This window comes from Tachypleus tridentatus, chromosome 13 (assembly GCF_004210375.1).
Source record: "Tachypleus tridentatus isolate NWPU-2018 chromosome 13, ASM421037v1, whole genome shotgun sequence".
Taxonomy (NCBI): domain Eukaryota; kingdom Metazoa; phylum Arthropoda; class Merostomata; order Xiphosura; family Limulidae; genus Tachypleus; species Tachypleus tridentatus.
Genome location: NC_134837.1, coordinates 132,137,296 through 132,157,376, shown reverse-complemented (window position 1 = coordinate 132,157,376; position 20,081 = coordinate 132,137,296). Strand labels below are relative to the sequence as shown.

Here is a 20,081-nt window from a genome sequence, read left to right as displayed (position 1 = left end):
CTTCTTTGTATCGCTACCACGTTTCGCAACCCTGCATCGAGAACAGGCACAACAAGGCATTTAGAGTAACTCTCGTTTTGATATTCGTACATTTATTATTAGTTTTCCCAAAGCGTTGCAAATGAGACATCACAAATTCTGATGATGACGACTATCTTCATTGCTCCGTATTTTGGTTCTAAAGTAGGTGGACTCGTAACTTGTTCTTTGGTGTCTCCATCATAGTAGGCTCTCCATTTTAGATAACCATTGAGTCATCTCCCCGCCTCTCTATATTGTATCTTAGACCCACCTTTTCGGATCCTCTCTTCAACTTTGCGCAACCTTGCAGTCCTTCTTCAGCTTGATCCATGCCGTTAGCGAAGTCCATATCCAACAACTTATTTCACAGCTGTACTCCACGTTTAGTTTCTTTTTTCTTCCTTATATGGCTGATCTCCATAATAAACAAAAATGGCGATATACGTACTTGTCTTACAGAGTTCATTTTAAAAGTATCCGTTAATCCATCCGAGTTTCACCGCACACCCAGTTTACAGATAAATTGCTTTCATAACATTTATCACTTTTTGATATCCCTACTGCCTAACAATTTTCAAACTTCTTTCGATTTAGACTCTCTAATGCCTTTTGAAAATGAAAGAAATATTTGCATGTAATCACATTTGTGAAATTCAGTAAATTTATCACTAATTCTACGAAGCGTGAAAATAGTAACTTGTCATGATCTACCAGCCCCAAATCCATACTGCTGTCTGTCTGTCTGTCTTATAGCAAAGCCACATCAAGGTATCCGCTGAGCCCACCGAGAGGAATCGAAACCCCGATTTTAGAGTTGTAAATATGTAAACTTGCCGCTGTATTAACATGTGTCCCATTCTATCCTTTCCTTACTGTATGTTTATTTATTGTTATAAGTGGTTTCGCTTTTGTACCCAACTAAATGAAAACGAAAAAGTTTTTATGTAACGTATCTTGACTTAAAAAGAAGGAACTTCTTGTGACAAGGGTTTTCTATAGAGTGCGAATAACTATTTATTATGATCAGGATCTACATAAAATTATTTGTCGTAAAATAATAATAAAAGCATATAAAAGAAACACGATCCAAGAGACTAGTAAAAGCATGTTAAAACCCTTTGGAACAATAAAAGTTTTACACAGAAATCTCAACGTATTATTTAATTATCTTGCACAATCATCTTAAAACAAAGTAATTTATTTCACACTTACAAAATAAAAGATATGTTAAGTTTTCTTTCCTCTACCCTTTTCGGTAGCGGTTTTTTTAGGTTCTTTCTTTTTACGACTTTTTCCTTCGTTCTCGCCATTAATTTTTTCAGATTTTTGCAATGTTTCGGTTCTTTGAAGTTTACCTCTCCTTTTGACCTTAATTTTAATTGGCCTTGGGGTCGCTTCTGTATCAGACTTGGAGCCCCCATCAAAAAGTTTCTTTCGAATTTTGGTCTCTGTATCTGAAGAAATCTCCATATCTTGCTTGGTTTTAGGTTTAACTGTCTTCGTTTTTGTAGATTTTGCTTCAAAAGTTCTCTCTTTGTTTTTCGCGATATTAGTTTTTTTAGGCTTAAGTTTTTCTTCGGGAAGAGCTTCGTCTAAAGATTTGCCCGTTTTGTCTCCCTTGGTTGTTTTCATCTTTCTAGCAGCATCGGTCTTTATTTTATTACTATTCTTATACTTTGTATTGTCAACCAAAAATCTGCCAGTTGCACCCACCATGTCTGCAGACTTTTTAGGCCTAACCAATACACCTTCCTTCATGCCCTTATCTAAAGCTTTTTTCACCATAAACTTTACTTTGCTTTGGCCAATTTCAGGGTACTGCCCTAAGAAACAGAAAAACAAAACAAATAAACAAACGAAAGTTCCTCCAAAATATACAACAACCTTTTAAAAAGAAAGTATCCTGCTTTGACTACAAAAGAAAATTCGTTTAAGATTGAAGTATTGTTATAATAAAGAGTCAAAACTGTCAACTTCAATAAGACAAGTCTTAAGATTAAGATAAAGACTAAATTTGTTAACAAACAAGTCTACGATATTCATGAATGACTATTTACCATTTCTAAGAAATGGCCAATTTTATTCTTTGTTTTAGAATGTAACCGACATAAGAGTTTTACATTTTACGCTCTGTCTTATTACGGATTCCGATATAATATTCTTGCGTTTTTCTACTGCCGTCAGTCCGACTATTTAGAAGAGATATTTCGAACATCACTTGCTGAAGAAACGCCGCTATTTTTAATAGAACATTGTACATTGAACCTTCTAACGTCAGGCTACACAATATTAATACTACGTATTCACTTGATGACGAGACACCCACTTGAAATAAAAATGTATCTCAGAACGGACTGTGTGGGTATTAACACTTCTTACTGATAAGGAGAGAACAACATTTCGACCTTCCTAGGTCATCTCCAGGTTAATAAAGAGAGAGATTTTGAAAGTGACCGTTGACGGGCACGTGTCTTAGGGACGAGAGTATAAACGAGTACGAGATTGTAGGAGGCGTTGCAGATGGATGTTACCTTATTAATTAGTACAGGTATAAAAGGAGTTTCTTTATATTGGTTTAACTTTGGTTTTAGTTGCTGTATAAGTAGGGCTTCTTTGATTTTGCGTTTGTCTATATTTGTTTTCCTACCTAATATCTGGGTGTTTTTCTATGGTTATGTTGGGTTTATTTGATTTGCAGAGTTCAAAAACGTATAAAGGTGTTTGTGTTCTTCGAATCTAGATTTCATTTTTCAGCTTGTTCCTCCAATATAGAAGTCATGGCAGTTGTTGCATTTATTTTATAAATTATGTTGGTGTGTTTGTCAGTGTAGTTTTAACCTGGTTTTGTACCTGGTTTTGAATAAATTTGGCGTTTACTAGAATATTAAGTTTTTTTCCAAATGTTGGTTTGTTTTTTTTTCATTGATATCGGTAACATATGGTATGCAACAGTACAAGGTTTTGTAGAGATAAAAGCATTTTCATCACCTTTATTTTCGTCTTGACAAAGTTGTCACCAGTTTTTCTGAACTTACCTAGCATCCATGTCTTGATGGCTTGAACAGAAACACCCTTCTTATCTCCTGTAAAGTATAACAAAACGTTAAGAAAATAAAAGTGATGGTATAGTTTACAGTACTTCCTTTAAACAAAGACTATCGTTATATGTCAAGTCTGTAGCGCCCGATATACGTAATAGTAGGTATCAATAGAAAGTTTAATTACAGCTTTTTAATTGGTTTGTTTTTAGTAAGCTAGAGAAAAACAAAGTTTTTCAAAATCCTGGTTTTAAGTGAAAAACTTAAGATAATCCTTAACCGATGCCGGTAGAAACTGCTCACTAACCTTTGTTCTTAGTCACTTTATTTCAATAGAAATAAACGGAAGAAACCGAAGCCTGCGAACATATTTTACAAAAAATCAAAATAGAAAGTCATCAAAGCTTCTCTCCGAAATAACATCTTATTCCAAGACTACCTGGTCTAAATGTGCAACTTGCCCCCCCCTCTAACAACTCCCCTTCACTCGTCTGATCTACTGCCTTTATTGATTTGGTACACAAGTTAAAAATCAATGTAAATGGATAAAATAGACTCTTTAGTTGTGTATTAAGGGATAGTAGTATACATCATTACATCGTTAAGGAAAGTGGATAGAAGTAGCAACAGTATAATAATAAAAATACAAATATTAACTCTAATGAGGCATTTACACCATTAAGATACACACTTTTAAGACCTGTTTTTAAAGTCAAACATTTTCTGAGGATAGTTGGAAAAACTAACTATATAATCTTGATTATTCTGTAACATCACACACAATGTCTAATAGAATGTTAACACGGTAACATTCCAAGGTATTCTGTCAAAAAGAAATGTTCAGTCGAGTTCATAACATGAAATTGAAAAACATACGACAGAAAGTTGAATAACTTAAAGTTCAAAAATGTGTATATAGTTCATTAAAAAAAGAACGTTTAAAAAGTTGAGCCTTTCAATTAAATATACCAACATATATAGCTTAAAAACAAAACAATAAACAGATTTTAAAAAGGTAAAGTAAAAACGAGATATGGGAAAATATTTACGTATCCCACCTCCATTCGAGATTAAGAAAACAGATTACGTCCTAGGTATTACCGTTTCACGTGTAGCTTATATTGACACCTAACGAGACAACCACTTGTAGATTGAAAATATCTATAGGTGTACCACATTTAACATATATATCAGTTAAATATCTTTTGTATCAAATAGTTTCCGTAATATTTGTGTGAATAAAAAAAAAACGAAATATCTCCGAAATGTGGTGTACGAGGTAAGAACTCAATAACATATCCGCTGAAAATATGTAATGGTTTAGATTACCACAGTCAAAAGATACAAGTAGAAAATCACTCATGCAGCGCTGTGTGTGTTAACATGTCTCGACACTTTCCTTCTTCCCAGTAGGTCATGTAGGCCTAGTTTTTTTTAAGAGTAACTGTACCTAAAACTAATATGAATCTATATCGTGTATCATATTCCACTGGTCTATATAAAATAGTGTGCCACCTAACATACAAGACAACTTCAGAAAATCTTAAAAACAAAATGTGGAGCAGTGGTTGGCTGTAGTAAATAAGAGGCGTGGTAACAAAAGATTTGTAGCATAACAATTCTATATTGTTTTTATGAATTAATAATCCAAATGTCATTTATGACCGAGTCTTATTCCGTGATGAGGAGAAAAACTATATATAGCGAAAATTATATGTAAAAAACGGTTCGTATGGATGGAGAAAGTAATATGTAGAGGAACGAACGTTTCGACCTTCTTCGATTTAAAAAAATCACGAAACAATATACTGCTGCATACCATATATTCCCTACATCAGAAAAATAACCAACATCTGGGAAAAACTACTACAAAATACAACATTCCAGTTAATACAAAGTTTATTCAAAAACCAGGCACAAAACTGAGGTCTATACTATGTAAAAACTACACTGACAAACACCACACCAACATTATTTACAAAATACAATGTGATAACTGCCACGACTTCTATATTGGAGAAACAAGTAGAAAAATGGAAACCAGATTCAAAGAACAGAAAAAGTTACCTTCCCACGTTTTCGAACACTGAAAATCAAATAGACACAGTATAACCATAGAAAACACCCAAATACTAAATAAAGAAAAACAAAAACACAAAATTAAAGCCTTACTTATGCAATAACTAAAGCCCAAAATAAACCAATACAAAGGAACACTTTTATATCTATATTAATAAATATAAAATCATACATCTAAGCACGCCCTCTACATTTCCACACTCAATTACACAACCTCCTTCGAAACATGTGGTCAGCTATCGATCAGTTACCTCTTTGTTTGTGAACCTGACGATGCCCGAAGAAGGTCGTTGTTCGCTACTCTACATGATGCTTTCTCTATGCATACCAGCCCTTTTTTTTTTTTTAACATATATGAATACCATATTAGCTGAAAATACATTATTCAGATTGTGCAAGAGTTTCTAGAAAGTAAATCAAATAAAAACTTAGATACATTTACAATAAGTCAAAAATTGAGCTAGAACCCCGATGTAGGTATCGATTCCGCTTTGTAATTTGCTACCGACTTCTTTAATACAAAGAGATGTCGGAGATGCGCAATCAGTTGTAATTATTGTGCAGTTACTATCGCCGGGAAAAAATTACAGATGTTAAGGCTCCAGCTAGTAGTAATGTCCCAAATTTAGTTAAAAGTAACGTCATAACTGCGTAACTGAGGAGTTATTTATGTACTTGAAGACTTGGCTATAAATTATCATATTTGAATTTCGCGCAAGGCTACACGAGGACTATATTCGCTAGCTGTCACTAAATTACTAGCGATATACTAGAGGGGAAGCAATAACACCAACCACCGTCAACTCTAAGGCTACTCTAACCTACCAATAGTACGATTCGCCGTCACGTTAATGCTAAACACTGGAACCTGTCCAATGTGGAACAGGGTAGGCGCTTTTCTGAACTAATGTTTTGAGAAGCGCAAGAACTTGTTTGGCTTTTGTATCTATTGATATTTAAATTAATCCTACAAAAGGATGGATCTTTCGATTAAACACGAGTGATATGAAAATAGAAAATGCAGAAGATAATGGTTTCAAACAAATAGGAGGGACAGACAAGGTTGTGAGGAAGCTTTAAACTGTGCAATTTTAAGGTACAGGCTTTATTTATTGATGTAACTCAGGTTCCGAGAGAAGTTTCCACGTTTATGGTATCCGAGGCCCTGTATTGCCGAGTGATCAGAATTTCAGACCATATTTACATCTTCATACAAATTCAATTATCAACTACTTGCAAATAAAAACAGATATGCTTATGGCTTGGATGATCGGTGAAGCAAGTATACAAAATAACGTCGATGACAATGAGGTCTAAAAGCCAGAAAAGGTAAAATCATTTACTAAAAAGTAGGAGTTTACAGACGAATTGGTTTGTTTGAGAAATACAGACGAGCTTGGCACCTAGAAAAGTGTAGGGAGAGATTTACTCTAATAAATAGATTGAGTAGCTTGAACTATATGACCGACTAGTTTAAAGGTCAGAAGAGGAACTAACAAGCTTTCTAATAGACTTAATTTTCATAGAAATCCACGGTTTATTTTCCTATTAAATCACATTGCATAGAAAGGCTTAAGACTGCAAAAATAATCTTGGTGTTACTTGAACACACAGAACCAGTTAACTTTTTGTACAATACCTGCAGTAACAGATAATGCAACAGAATCTGAAAATAATACAGCAATAATCGATTATCAATAAAAGTAACACACACGACTCAAGAGGATTATGGAAGAATTTGCCGTTGTGGTTTGTTGTTGGTAAAAACGACTTTCCAAACCAGTAGGAATAACCAAAAACGAAAAATTAACAACGAAAGGCAAGAAAAAAAATGAGGAATCACAATAAGCAAGATATTTCTTCTATAACAAACTTATGAGCTTTGACTACATCAAGTTGTTCACATAATCCCGTTGTTAACTACGGTTTCAATCTCATATTTGGAGTTTCCTCTTATTATTATTATTATTTTAGTTTAAACTTTTAGCTCGTTCTCTAAACAAATTAATCTTAGAAAAGTTGATGGACTGAACAAGCAGAAAGCAAGTTGCATTAGATTACCAAGTTTAAGTTTCTGATATAGATGCTCGTGGTTTTTCTATTAGAAGCAGTGTTGGTTCAGCACAATATGCAAAAGAATTTGGTCATTTAATAGAGCTGGGAGGGCATTATTCAAAATTATATATTGTGGAATAGTATGAATATCAAAATAGAATGACGTATGGAGAATAATACAAGATATGGAATTCATAAATGAGGAAGAACTTGTGATCCAACACTCAAATAAAAGATGCAGAAGCTTAGGAACCGCACAAGACTTCACCCAGGAAGGACTTAAAGAGCTGGTGATAAAATGAAGTCACTTTCATGCTGATAAAACAGGATTCCGTCAAGGTAACATAGTAACCCTCAAAAATAATACCAAAGAATTAAGTGATGTACAGTTTAGTTTCATTTTTGTCTTAGGGCTGTTCAAAGTGATTTAACAATCCAAGAATGGAGTAGTTTTGCAAGTTATATTTTCAACGTTATAACTTGGTTATCTGCCAGAAGAGTTTGCCGATCATGGTTATGTTAGTTTGTTTTTGAATTTCGCGCAAAGCTACACGAGGGCTAACTGCTCAAGCCATATCTAATTTCACTCCCTGTTGAAAAACAGATTTTTAGAAGGGTTGTAAGTCTAGGTTCACGAACAAAAATAAACTTGTATCAAATGTTAAGGACAAAAAGTCAACGAATTTTATTAGGTTATTTGTATCAGAAGTAGACTTTACATATCAAATAATCTAAAACAAACCTCCCAACAATATGAATCATGAGACGAACGCCTTTGCTAAAACAAGCAAAAGTATCAGAAAAACATTAATATCTAATAACAATTAAGTGATAGTTCCCCTCTCTTTCTTTTAGGGAAATTACGTGTAGAAGTGAGAATTATCTCTGAAGTGGTCTTAGAGTTTCCACACATACGCAGGTGCAGATTAAGAAAATAAGTTTGTAGTGGAATTATGTCCTGAAACTAAACTACCGTATTTGACGCCTTGTAAGACGCACCCTAAAATTTCAGAAAGACGAGTTAAGAAAAAATATTTTGACTCAACACCTTGATGCAGCCTTTTTTTAACCCTATTGAGTAAATACAGTGAAATACATCACATTCTTCACAGTATATCGATAATATTAGTTAAATTAAGTGTTTTATGCTCTTGAAAATATTTGTAGTTGGCAAGTAACGAGATTATGATCTGTATTGATGGCCAAAATCTTAACGCCAATGAACATAAAAACAAAATATGCATTTTGCGGTGTTAGACTCAACCACTTATTTGAGCACAGCTTTAAAAGATGAAAATAAGAGAAGGGAAAATAAAAATAAAACTTTTTTAGCATTTAATAGGAAAAATGTGAACACTATGAAATTAGCCTAAATACTAGCTGGTCGAAAGTTTAAGACCATACAAAAATTAAGTCCTAAACAGGATAGGAAATGCCCAACAAGAGGTCTCAGTAGTGAGTTGCACGGCCGTCATTGCGAATAACTTCAAACATTCGCTTTGGCATGGTCGATATAAGCGTTTGCAGAAAGCTGGCTGGAATGTTATTCCAAGTGGTGAAGATGGCTTCACGAAGGTCATGCACTGTTTGGGATTGACGTCCATTTCTACAGACTTCCCTTGCCATCCACCTCCCAAACATTTTCAATGGGGTTCCGTCCGGACAAACACGCTGGATGGTCCCAAAAATCATGTTATTAGCAATGAAAAAGTCCTTTGTCTTGTGGACATTGTGGATTGCAGCGTTGTCCTGCTAAAAGATCGTCATTTCCACACAAGCGAGAGCCTTCAGTCAATAGGGACGCTCTCTCTCTCCAACATGCCAATGTAGTCAGCTACTGTTTGACGCCCCTATATAACCTGAAGCTCCATTGTTCCATGAAAGGAGAAAGCACCCCCATATCACGATGGAACCTCCTCCACTGTGTCGTGTAGAAAATGTCTCCGGTGGGATATCCTTATCGTGCCAGTAACGTTGGAAACCATCTGGACCATCCAGATTAAATTTGTACTCAGAGAGCAAAACCTTCTTCCACTATTCTGCGTCCCATGTTTGGTGCTTCTCAGCAAAGTTTAACCGAGCTGTTTCGTGGTGTGGTCTCTGAAGACGTTTACGGTTTTTAAAGCTTTTCTCTCATAGATGCCGTTCTTGAGCTGCATTCTGCGTCCGTAAGAGCCTTAATCTGGTTCGACGATCGGTTGGTGTTCTGCCGGACAACCCGTCGAATCCTCGTGCTCAACGCCGGCTAAATTTTCTTGGACCGACCACTTGAAATTCTCGTTCCGTATCCCTCAGGGTCTTTTAAGAAATTTGCAACAGCAGTTTTACTACGCCCAATCTCACCAGCGATGGCACGTTGAAAGAGACCTTGCTTTTGCAGCTCAATAATTCTGCCACGTTCCAACTCTGTCAACTTTCTAGCCTTTGCCATGTTTTTACCCAATGTAACACAAGAGATGTCAGTGGGAGATGTTGACAACGCTAATGCTTGAACACGAATGACTAAATTTCGCTACGTGTTTACCGATTAATGCTTCGTTTCAGTATGGTCTTAAACTTTTGGCCAGCTGGTATTTAGACTAATTTCAGTATTCACATTTTCCCTATTAAAATGCTAAAAAGGTTTTTATTTTCCCTTTTATTTTCATCTTTCGAAGCTGTACTCAAATAAGTGGTTGAGTCTAACAACGCAATATGCAGATTTTTTTCTTTATGTTCATTGGCCTTAATATTTTGGCCAGCAGTATACATGAGACGCTGTTTTGAGCTGACACTAAGTTAACCTCTTGCTTTAACCCATCATATTTGTCTTGGAAGACGCAGGGGGATTTTAAGGTATTTAAAAGAAAAAAGTGCGTTTTACAAGGTATAAAGTATAGTAATAGAAGAAATATGGTTTTGTGAAGTTAGCCACGTAGGCAAACAATATCCATCTTCTAATGGTAGCCCTGTTTACCAAGTACTTGTTGCACTAATTCATATACCTTGATGAATGAATATACTTATTTCCGAGATAAATGTTTACTGTACTACTATGTAAATAATACAGTCCGTTGTATATTCATGTAACCAATTCGCAACCAATTGGTATGGAGGATCATTAGGTTCATGCATGTGTGGGGGAGAGTCTTAAAGCAAAGTCACAGTGAGCTATCTTTTGAGCCCACCTCGGAGTATCGAACCCCTAATTTTAGCGTATTAAATCTGTAGACTTACCACTGTACTAGCGGGGGGGGCGGTTCATGCAGGGGTACATAAAAATTTTCCAGTTTCGTGGTTTTTGTGAGAGTTATTGCGTTTATTACCACTATGTATGTAAAAACGGCTGGTATATGGAGACAGCACTATGTAGAGGAGCTAACAACGCTTTGACCTTCTTCGGTCATCGTTAGGTTTATTACCATTACTTCGCCCCCTTGTTGATGAATCTTCAAATTTGGTATGAAATTTTACTTTGGTCCATGGGGGAATACAACTTTGCGGTTTCACATATGGCGTTTTATAACTTAAATATTTGAGGTTTTTGTTTTTTTAATTACATGCATGAGAAGAAACTTCATGACCTAAGATAACCTTCCATTAATCATGAATTCACATAACTTCGATGCAGCATACCTGTACTCTAGCTAGCAATATAGTATAAACTACCTGCAAGACTCGATATTTTATTCCTCGACATAAGTCATTAAAATTAAGTTTAATTTGAAGTCTTGTTGAAATCTAAGCTACAGAATAAATGAATTAAGGTTAGGTAAGAAGAACGCAACGCTCAATCAAACTTAAAATTAATTCCTTCAACCACATGTACAAGTTCTAGTCTTGCGTAAACAAGTTTTAACCTAAAGTTCACCGAAGTGGTAGGCCTAACTTCGTATACGGTAAATATTATCGATTGGTTCGGTTTGTTTTAAATTTCGCGCAAAGCTATTCGAGGGCTATCTGCGCTAGCCTTTCTTAATTTTGCAGTGTCATCACCACCAACCGCCAACTCTTGGGCTACTCTTACCAACGAATGTAACGAGTGTTACATTATAACGTCCCACGACTGTAACTGGGATTCGATCCCGCGACCCTCGGATTACGAGCCGAGTGCCTTAGCCACCTAGCCAAGAATATTATCGAACACAACTTGTTACCACTAAAGCTGTGTGTGCGTGTATAAAAAAGTAGGTGAATGTAGTTAAGCAGAGGAGTGCACACAAAAAAACCTAAAGCCGATTCTCCCCTTTAGAAATAACATTTTACAAGTCGAGTCCAGCTTTCTCAACAAGAAATAAAAAGAATATATACCACAAAACTTCCGTTAATAAAACTGTTTTCTTGCAACTGAACACCAAACAAATAGTTACACTTAAATTTAAAAAAAAAAATCTTCCCCCCCCTCTTTCATTAAATTAGCCAAGTTTAGTTTGTTTTATTTACCATTTTGCTTTGTTGCCTAGATATGTTATATGCACTAATTTAAACTACATATAGAAAGGTTGTGTTAATCTACAACGCTTAGACTAATCATTAACTCTGGCCTGAAATGGGTTTTCTTGAAGATTTCTATACCTAAATCTTCACACATCATACGCTAAAATCATATCTAGAAGATAATTTTCAAATTTTAAGTAACGACAATAAAAACAGGTACATTAAGGCACACCACAGCAGATTAACATTACGTTTGTATTAAGTCAGATAACATCACTTAGTGCATATTTAATATTTTGAGCCATTACATTTTTAAAATCAAATAATTGCTTTGAAAAGTAACTCCGAAAAAGCTTAAAATAATTTTTTAAACCTTAAACAAAACATCACAGATATTTTTCTTCCATTACGCTAGTTTTGGACATAATAGCATTAAGCTCGAAAATTAGAGCACTTTCAAAAACGTTTTGGGGACACTAATGCACCCGTTATGTTAATAGGTGCAGACTTTACCTGTAGGTTTACTATAAAGCTAAAAACACTATATAGCTGTTATTAAAAGTATATTTAACTTTTATCTTGAGTATTAAGTTTCAAACTAACTTTCAAATATTGCAAACTAAAGATAAAATATCAGTTATTCAGTTACAGTAAACGCAGAGATGCCAACCATTACGATTTGAGCGTAATCATTACGATTTTGGTGTATACGACTATACGCTTATAAAGACAAATATTACGACTTGTTGCAACTGCCAAATTATTATAGATTATATAGGCCTATACAATAAAGTGATAAATTGTTCCCCCAGGGCTTAAAAAGGGTTGAAAAGAAAATTTCTAGTGAGATACAAATAAATTTTGATAATAAATAAAAAGACAGTCCAAATGGCTACTTACGATAATCATGTTTGTGCTTGAAATAATTAAAAAAAAATATATTTGTATCTCCGACGTCTACAATAGTTTGAGTGCGGTGCTTCTTCATACTGAGTACGTGGGGGGAATCTATAGTTACGTCATCAGTGCTTGTCAGCCAATCAGCGCTCGCGTAGATGGGTATTTCTCGTTTTCTAAGTGGCATAGAAACACCAATGCGATCGTTCACAAGTTGGAAAAAAAAAAAAAGAGGCCTCGTTCACCAGATTGTCTTGTTTCTGGCAAATCTAAAAGGACTAAAATTGTGAATCAAAAAATTTAGGAAATAGTATAGTGCAAAATATTCGGTCATTGCATCAAAAAGTCAGTGACAGTCATGCGTTTTGTACAGTTTGTCACGTCGATGTTTCTGTGGCGCATCTCGGGATAAACGATTGTTCCAGACATACAAAATCGACATCTTACCAACAAAAGGCTGAGGCGAAGACAAAAACGATGCAGATAACGACATTTATGAGTACGAATTCAGAATATGAAACCATAAATGCAGAAGTGATGTTCACGCAATTTGTCACTGCTTATAATTTATCCCTAGCTGTAGCCGATCATGCACGACATCTATTAAAAAAAAATGTTCCCAGACTCTGATATAGCGAAAAAATATGGCTGTGCTAGAACCAAAACTACAGCCATTGTATAAATGTTGGGTTGTGAAGATGACAAAATGATTTCAAGCATACTTACTAACAGTGTTTACAGTTTAGCCACAGATGGATCCACAGACATGGATGACTCAAAATTATATCCAGTGGTTGTACGATATCTGTACGGGTTCTATCTACAATTATTACACTCAGTCATTTGAAATAGTTGGCATCTCTTTAAACGCTGCTAAAAGATTCTTCTCTTATTTATCATTACATGTATACAAATTTACGGCACATTATCTACCACAGAGGTAGAAACATCAAATCAAATAACCAAATTACACTTTGAAACTGACTTAAAACGTTGCAGACTTCAAAGTTCCGTGTTGGGAAGTTCGACAATAAGGCCTGTAACCTAGGCTACGGTTTAAGTGATACCATTATTAAAACACCTTGAGTCGCTCCATTTATCATACGTTAAAAAATATAAATGGTAATAAGCTATTTTCTTCTTTCATATGAACTTACATAATTTTAACAGGTATGAGGGCTTATGAGCTCGTTACGCATTACTCGTTTTTTGTTTTGTTTAAGCGATGGCGATTACACACACAACCAAAAAGTTAAAACTACATCATCCGAATTAGTTAATATTAAAACAAAAAATATTCCAACTTTGGTAAATCAATGTAATTATATTAGTTTGAACTACAGTGGGAATTTTGTGTTTTGAGTTAGTTAAAAATGACACAAAAAAAAAACTTTCTACACAAGAAGCACGGTAGTGAATCTAATGAAAAAATAAACCCTGCTGGTCATACTATTATTAAAATGAGCGAGAGTAGAGAGTTTTTCCACTTACTGCAACAATCCAAAGTATTGGATATTTTCTGTAGATATACGCTACCGGGGCCTTGTATCACATTACAAAGTTTAAGGTAATCTAGTAAGAAATACCAGATCTTCGATTTTGATCAATCTTCTTACTCCCAACAGTTCCATCTCTTCGTACCAAACGTACGGACGTTCACTTAAGAGATAAAACTTTTTGTTGCGTTATTCATTTTGCACACTAATAGGTCTTTACAATTACGTATCGGTTGGCGGACATACTCCATGCAAGGCTATTCGATACAAACACCTTCCACGTACAACGTTTTGCGCATGTCTAAGCAACGTCACGTGCGCTATAGATATCATCAACTCTAAAACGAAGACGATAATGTTGCATTTGACATTCCGATTAAACAATATCTGACGTGGTACAAGAAGAAATATGAAAAGACGGCAAAGTCAGTAAGTATCGGGTAGGCAAGGTACACTATATTAGCCGTTTCAATCTCAAGATGTCAAAGTAATCATACGGGTAAACAGTTATTCATTTTACATTTGTAACTTTTCGTCAAAACCTTAGGAAGTTATCTTAAAATAAGTTTAGCGTCACGCGATAGTAGCTTAAGAAATTAGCATAAATAATGATGCTTGATACGGTTGTGCCGATTGCATACATTGATAATAAGAAACTGTTAATCAGTTCTGTGGAGTAAAGAAGGCTATTGACACCGTTTTTATAAAGAAGACTATCGACACTGTTTTAGGGAGAGAAAAAGGAAAAAAACTACCACAATATATTTTAAAAGAAACTAGTTGGTTCTGTGAAGTATAATCTGTTCCGAATACATGTTTTTCATTTTTAATCTTTTAATTTGCCTAGGGTTAGGAGAGGGGGCGAGATTCCCCTAAAATCAGGGTAATTTAACGACAGGTGATAAATTTGGATCACACATTTTTGGGACCGTTACAAACACTCGCTACTCACTACACAGAACGGACCAAAAACACTTTACATGAAATCACCGATTATGCAGAAGTTTTACCACAATACTGGATGGTTAAATCATACATTCAGAAGCTACAATTTAGCTTTGGTATACTAATTTTAACAACACTTAAACAATATACTATTATCACGTCGTAATTAACGACAAAAAATTGGACTTAAAAACAAGCTAGAAATTAAATCAAACTCGCCTAATGAATTAATCGCATCACAAACCATGACCAGTGCTGAAGGGTGTGAAGTCTTCGAACGCAGAGCGGCTGGCCCCAGAATTTTCTTGTCTTTGTCCCAAGGAGTAGAAGATAAAGTTGGTGGTTTTAGTTCCTTCTCTGACAACAAAGGAGAATTTTGTTCTGCAATATTTTGGTTGTCTCCGACATTCGTGGAAGAGGGCTCTAAAGTTTCGGTGATTTTACCTTTAGCACTTTTACCCTTTTTGGAACCCTTCACCACCATTGTGATATAGAAAGCTAACTAAAGAGACACCTAAAAATTAATAAAAAAGTAACATCAAAATGTGGATACAGCCGTTTTTGTTTTTTTTTAAACAACGTAACCTTAGTGTCCTAGTTATATTTTGCTTCTATACACACATATTAAATTAAGATATCTTCCGTTTCCTTATACCCTTGCAGTGTTACCATCTTTACAAGCAAGTTAACATTAGGTACGGGAAGCATTTTACCTTAGAAAGATTAGCAAATATACCAAGTTAGTCATTTATTGTTATTTTACTAAGTTAACTATTCTCAGAAGGCAAGGTAAGCTCCTTAACTATCTTTATTAAACAGACAAATAAACAACAAAAAAACTATAGAAACTAAAACCCCACCCCTACAAAAAATAGAGAAAACGCAATAGTTTTAATCCCTCACTTATTAGATTGTATTACACCTCATTCTTTGCAAATATTTAATACCGTAGCTTATCAAGAGCACAATAAATAAATATTAAGTGTTTCCACAGACAAAACCTGATTGTATAAATATTTTACGTTCTAAAAACCTTAATTTAAATTAATATACTGGTATTTATAGTACTAGTTTAATTATCTTAAACTACCACTGCTTTTAGTGTTAAGATCAAATTTAAATACCGATTTGTAATGATATAATAAGCCGCCGTTACTTGTATTTGATTATTAAGACGAACACAACTAAATACACGAGTTTAGATCCAAAGTCTACTTCAAGTTCAAATTAAACTCCAACAGAAGTTATAAAGGCTATAGAATTTAAAAGGCTTAATCTCAAAGTTGTAGTAAAATGTTATTTATTACATTAACTTTATTAAGATTTTTTACATTGATAGAGTTGGTTCAGCAGATTGAAAATAAAAACAATGAAACAGTCGCAAGCATCTAAATTTAATATTCGGGGGAAAATACTTACAAGTTGCAGCTAATTCATACGACCTACTGCTACTTTTTCGAAATAATTTACAACCAATTCTATAATCTAGAACTTTCACCTTTATTTTTATTGGCTGAACAGTGCACGTGCTTTGCACAGAATGTTTTATGCGTAATTTGAACAAATATAAGTTTGCTTTTAGGGGGAGCAACAGAAAACAACACTAAATGGTTACACGCATAGAGTACTTTGTTTTATTGACACTCGAATTTTTAAATAAACCAAAAAAAAAATAATGTTCATGTGATAACCAATCCTTACTATAAACGACGTAACAACACTATGTTGTTTTTAAGTTAACCGAGGTAGTTTTTTGCGTAAAAGACATTTTGACATGGCGCAAATAGCCTAGTTGCTTTTCGCCATAAAACGCCAAACCAACCAACTAACCATTTTAGTTAGTTTGAACAGCGGGTCTTTATCTGTGGTGCGTGGAAATGTTGCCTTATTACAGTAAAGAAAGGGCAGCAAAATATACAGATCCTGTTACAGCCTGATATTCTGAAGAATCACAAGTCCGAAGGGCAGATATTCTGATAATTGAATGTAAAGGCAATTAGGCCTAATGATCATTCAAGTTTTAGTATGTGTATAATGTTTACATTACAGACATAAACCCCTACGCTCAATTAGTTTCAGTTTTACCTGTGAAACCAGGGGCACAAAATGTTTCAACTTTATTCATGTAATAAAAAGCAACATTGGCTATAATTATAACCTGTTGTTATATTCGTAAATAGTTTTATTGAACACAACATTTTAACAAATGACTTAAATTATGTATTACTAAAGATATTTTAATCAAAGCAAAACCAGGTACATTACTCCTGTTTCTCGGATATATTTTGCGTGACATGTGGTTAAGGCACACGGTTCGAATTCTCGTCACACCAAACATGCTCAACCTTTCAGCCGTGGGGGCGTTATAGTGTTACAGTCAATCCCACTATTCGTTGGTAAAAGAGTAGCTCAAGGCTGGCGGTAGGTGATAATGACTAGCTGCCTTCCCTTTAGTCTTACACTACTAAATTAGGACGGCTATCGCAGATGGCCTTCGTGTAGCTTTGCGCGAATTTCAAAACAAACATTTTAATATTTCAAAACAAAATTCCCTACCTTTTAGTGTTCTGATTTCTGTTGTGTGCTCAAGTTCATGGTCATTATCGTTCCATTTGATGGTGAATTGGTTTATTTTCTTCTCCTCGCAAAACAAAGTAAACGAAGAGTTGCCGATAGCAACTGTTTTTCTAAAGTCATCGGATAGGTGATTCTTGCGAGTACACGCAAGCAAAAGAAAAGATGTAGCTGAAACAAACCTATTTAGTCGAGGGAGTGTGCGCGCTTGTTCGAGAGAAAGCACCAGACCTTTTCAATTGAGGAAAGTTAGAATGTAAACATATATACGTATAAAATAAAGAGAGGGGAAGAAAAATAGTACAAATGAAGGATCCTCAAAGGTTTTAAAATCGTTTTAACATATAATTGATCAGGGATATAATTATTACAAGTCCTCACACAAAGAAGAAACGTAAATAATAGCCCTCTTGATCACACATTACCAAAAAAAAATCCCGTCTTTACAATGTGAGACCAATTGGTCGTCATGTTTGCCAAAATTTCCTATATTAGCTACTTTGGCCTCAAAACGGCATCTGAGGCAACAGCTACATAGCCCATATTACTTCCTGTACAAAGTTGTGTTTGTAACCTGCCTTTAGAATTTGTAACTTTAAATTTACGTCAATGTGTAAGGAACACACACACAGAGAGGAGAGACATTCGCCTTATATATATTATATTTACAAGTTACGTTCGTTTCTACCTAAGTCTGGTACGTTAGTTTGGTCTGACAAAATATCTTACATATATTATTATAATTTTCGTTTTCAATATATTATATGAAAGACGCAACGCTATATCATCAAAAGTCATGGCACTAACTAGAAACTTCCCCAGTAGCACAACGGCAGGTTTCAATACTGGTGGCGGGTACACCACAGATAGTTCCTTGTGTACCTTTGTGCTTACCTACAAACAAGACACCAATTAAATGCCAGGCTTTTTTATCTGGATCTTTAGTAAATAGTTTTGTAAAGGTTGATAACGAAATTTAGTGACGTACCCTGTCTAGCTTCTTTCAGCATATATTGGAGTGATGAAGTGTTTACATTTCAAATCAACTTATCAGCAATGAATTTACGGCTTAGGATGATTCAGCAACGTAAATATTAAAATGTCACCAAAACACTTCTGAGATACAGCAATACTTTACACTTTATTCTAACTTTAAAATATTTTATTACACATTATTTATTTATATTATTTCATGGTTGTATCTTTATGCTGCATTTTATGTTACTTCTTATTTTCATTGATATATGTATATGTGTCCAGATTATTTTAAATCTTAAATACACAACGTACTAAAGGCTTAGCTGAAACCTAGCTTTTCAACATTATTTTTTTTTATTATCGATTTTGTTTCTTTGTTTTGAATTTCGCCAAAACTACGCGAGGGCTAGCCGTTCCTGATTTAGCAGTGTAAGGCTAGAGGGAAGGCAGCTAGTCATCACCACCCACAGCTAACTATTTGGTTACTGTTTTTATCAACAAATAGTGGGATTGACTGTAACTTTATAACACTCCCACGGCTGAAAAGGCGAGCATGTTTGGTGGAATGGAGATTCGAACCCGTAATCATCAGCTTACGAGTCGAGTGACCGAAATACTTAGCATGTCATGCCCTATCGATTTTGTTATTTACGAAAGCAGTTATTAAAATCAAGAGTATGATCACAATTCTTCGAGTTTCACTAAGCCATCAGTAAACTATACATGTTTGTTCTTTTACACATCAATACAAGAATATGACCTTTGATTGAGGTAATGTAGGAAAAGTTTATCGTCTAATACTCAGTTAAGCTCAACTTAATATTTAAAAATGTACTTTTCACTGGAAGCCAACAGTAAATTAAATTATAAAGTAATTTATTAATCATACTAATAAATAATATATTGTGAAAACAGTATTAGAAAAATGTCCGGCAAGGGCGCTTTTTACTGAGAACGAATAAATCGTTATTTAACTTACCAAAACGATATGAAGAACGAAGCTGTATTTAGATGCTTGAGTGTAGGCCTCCCTTAATTAATAGCATGTAAGCAGACGTTATTTAAGATTACTTTATCACAAGTTACAGCCTATACAGTAAAGAAGAATACAGTGGAGCCCCTCACTAACGACTTCAAAAATGCCTCGACAAAAAGGTCGTTAATGAGGGGGAGTCGTTAGTAAGGGGTGGATACCCAATTCGTTACCAAGATTTAAACTATGTACGTTTTTATAATAGGCAAAGTATTCAAATACTTACTGGATATACGATCGTAAACTAAAGAAATCACTAATGTTCATGCAGACTTAAAATACGATCATAAAAGACATTTTCTTAAATCACTAATGCTCATGCAGACTTAAAATGCGATGATAAAATACATTTTTATAAAGAAATCACTGTAGAAGAAATGCTACACACGCACAAAAATGATCAAATACAGACTTAAAATACGATAAGAAACTACATTTTCTTAAAGAAATCACTAATTTTTGTTTGTTTTTTCTTCGAAATTTGTACAGTTTCAATGTCTCTGCTCACTGCTACCATGCAATCTACAATGTTCATTTTGCCGTGTTTGA

At 34.6% G+C, this 20,081-nt stretch overlaps 1 protein-coding gene across 5 annotated transcripts; it reads right to left on the bottom strand.

Annotated features, from left to right (window-relative positions):
• Window positions 1–1,010: 1,010 nt before the first annotated feature.
• LOC143238928 (uncharacterized) lies at window positions 1,011–18,404 on the bottom strand. Of its 5 annotated transcripts, none has more exons than XM_076479577.1 (4): window positions 17,504–18,404; window positions 15,167–15,461; window positions 3,057–3,104; window positions 1,011–1,844 (listed from the first exon to the last, which is right to left on the bottom strand). In XM_076479577.1, exons 2-4 carry the CDS (start codon window positions 15,429–15,431, stop codon window positions 1,249–1,251), a joined length of 909 nt encoding a protein of 302 aa, XP_076335692.1. In that variant the 5' UTR covers window positions 15,432–15,461; window positions 17,504–18,404; the 3' UTR covers window positions 1,011–1,248. The 5 variants fall into 5 exon arrangements, with proteins under 5 accessions (XP_076335692.1, XP_076335691.1, XP_076335694.1 ...); XM_076479576.1 differs by lacking the exon at window positions 17,504–18,404 and adding an exon at window positions 16,367–16,502; XM_076479579.1 differs by lacking the exon at window positions 17,504–18,404 and adding an exon at window positions 16,279–16,344.
• Window positions 18,405–20,081: the final 1,677 nt, after the last annotated feature.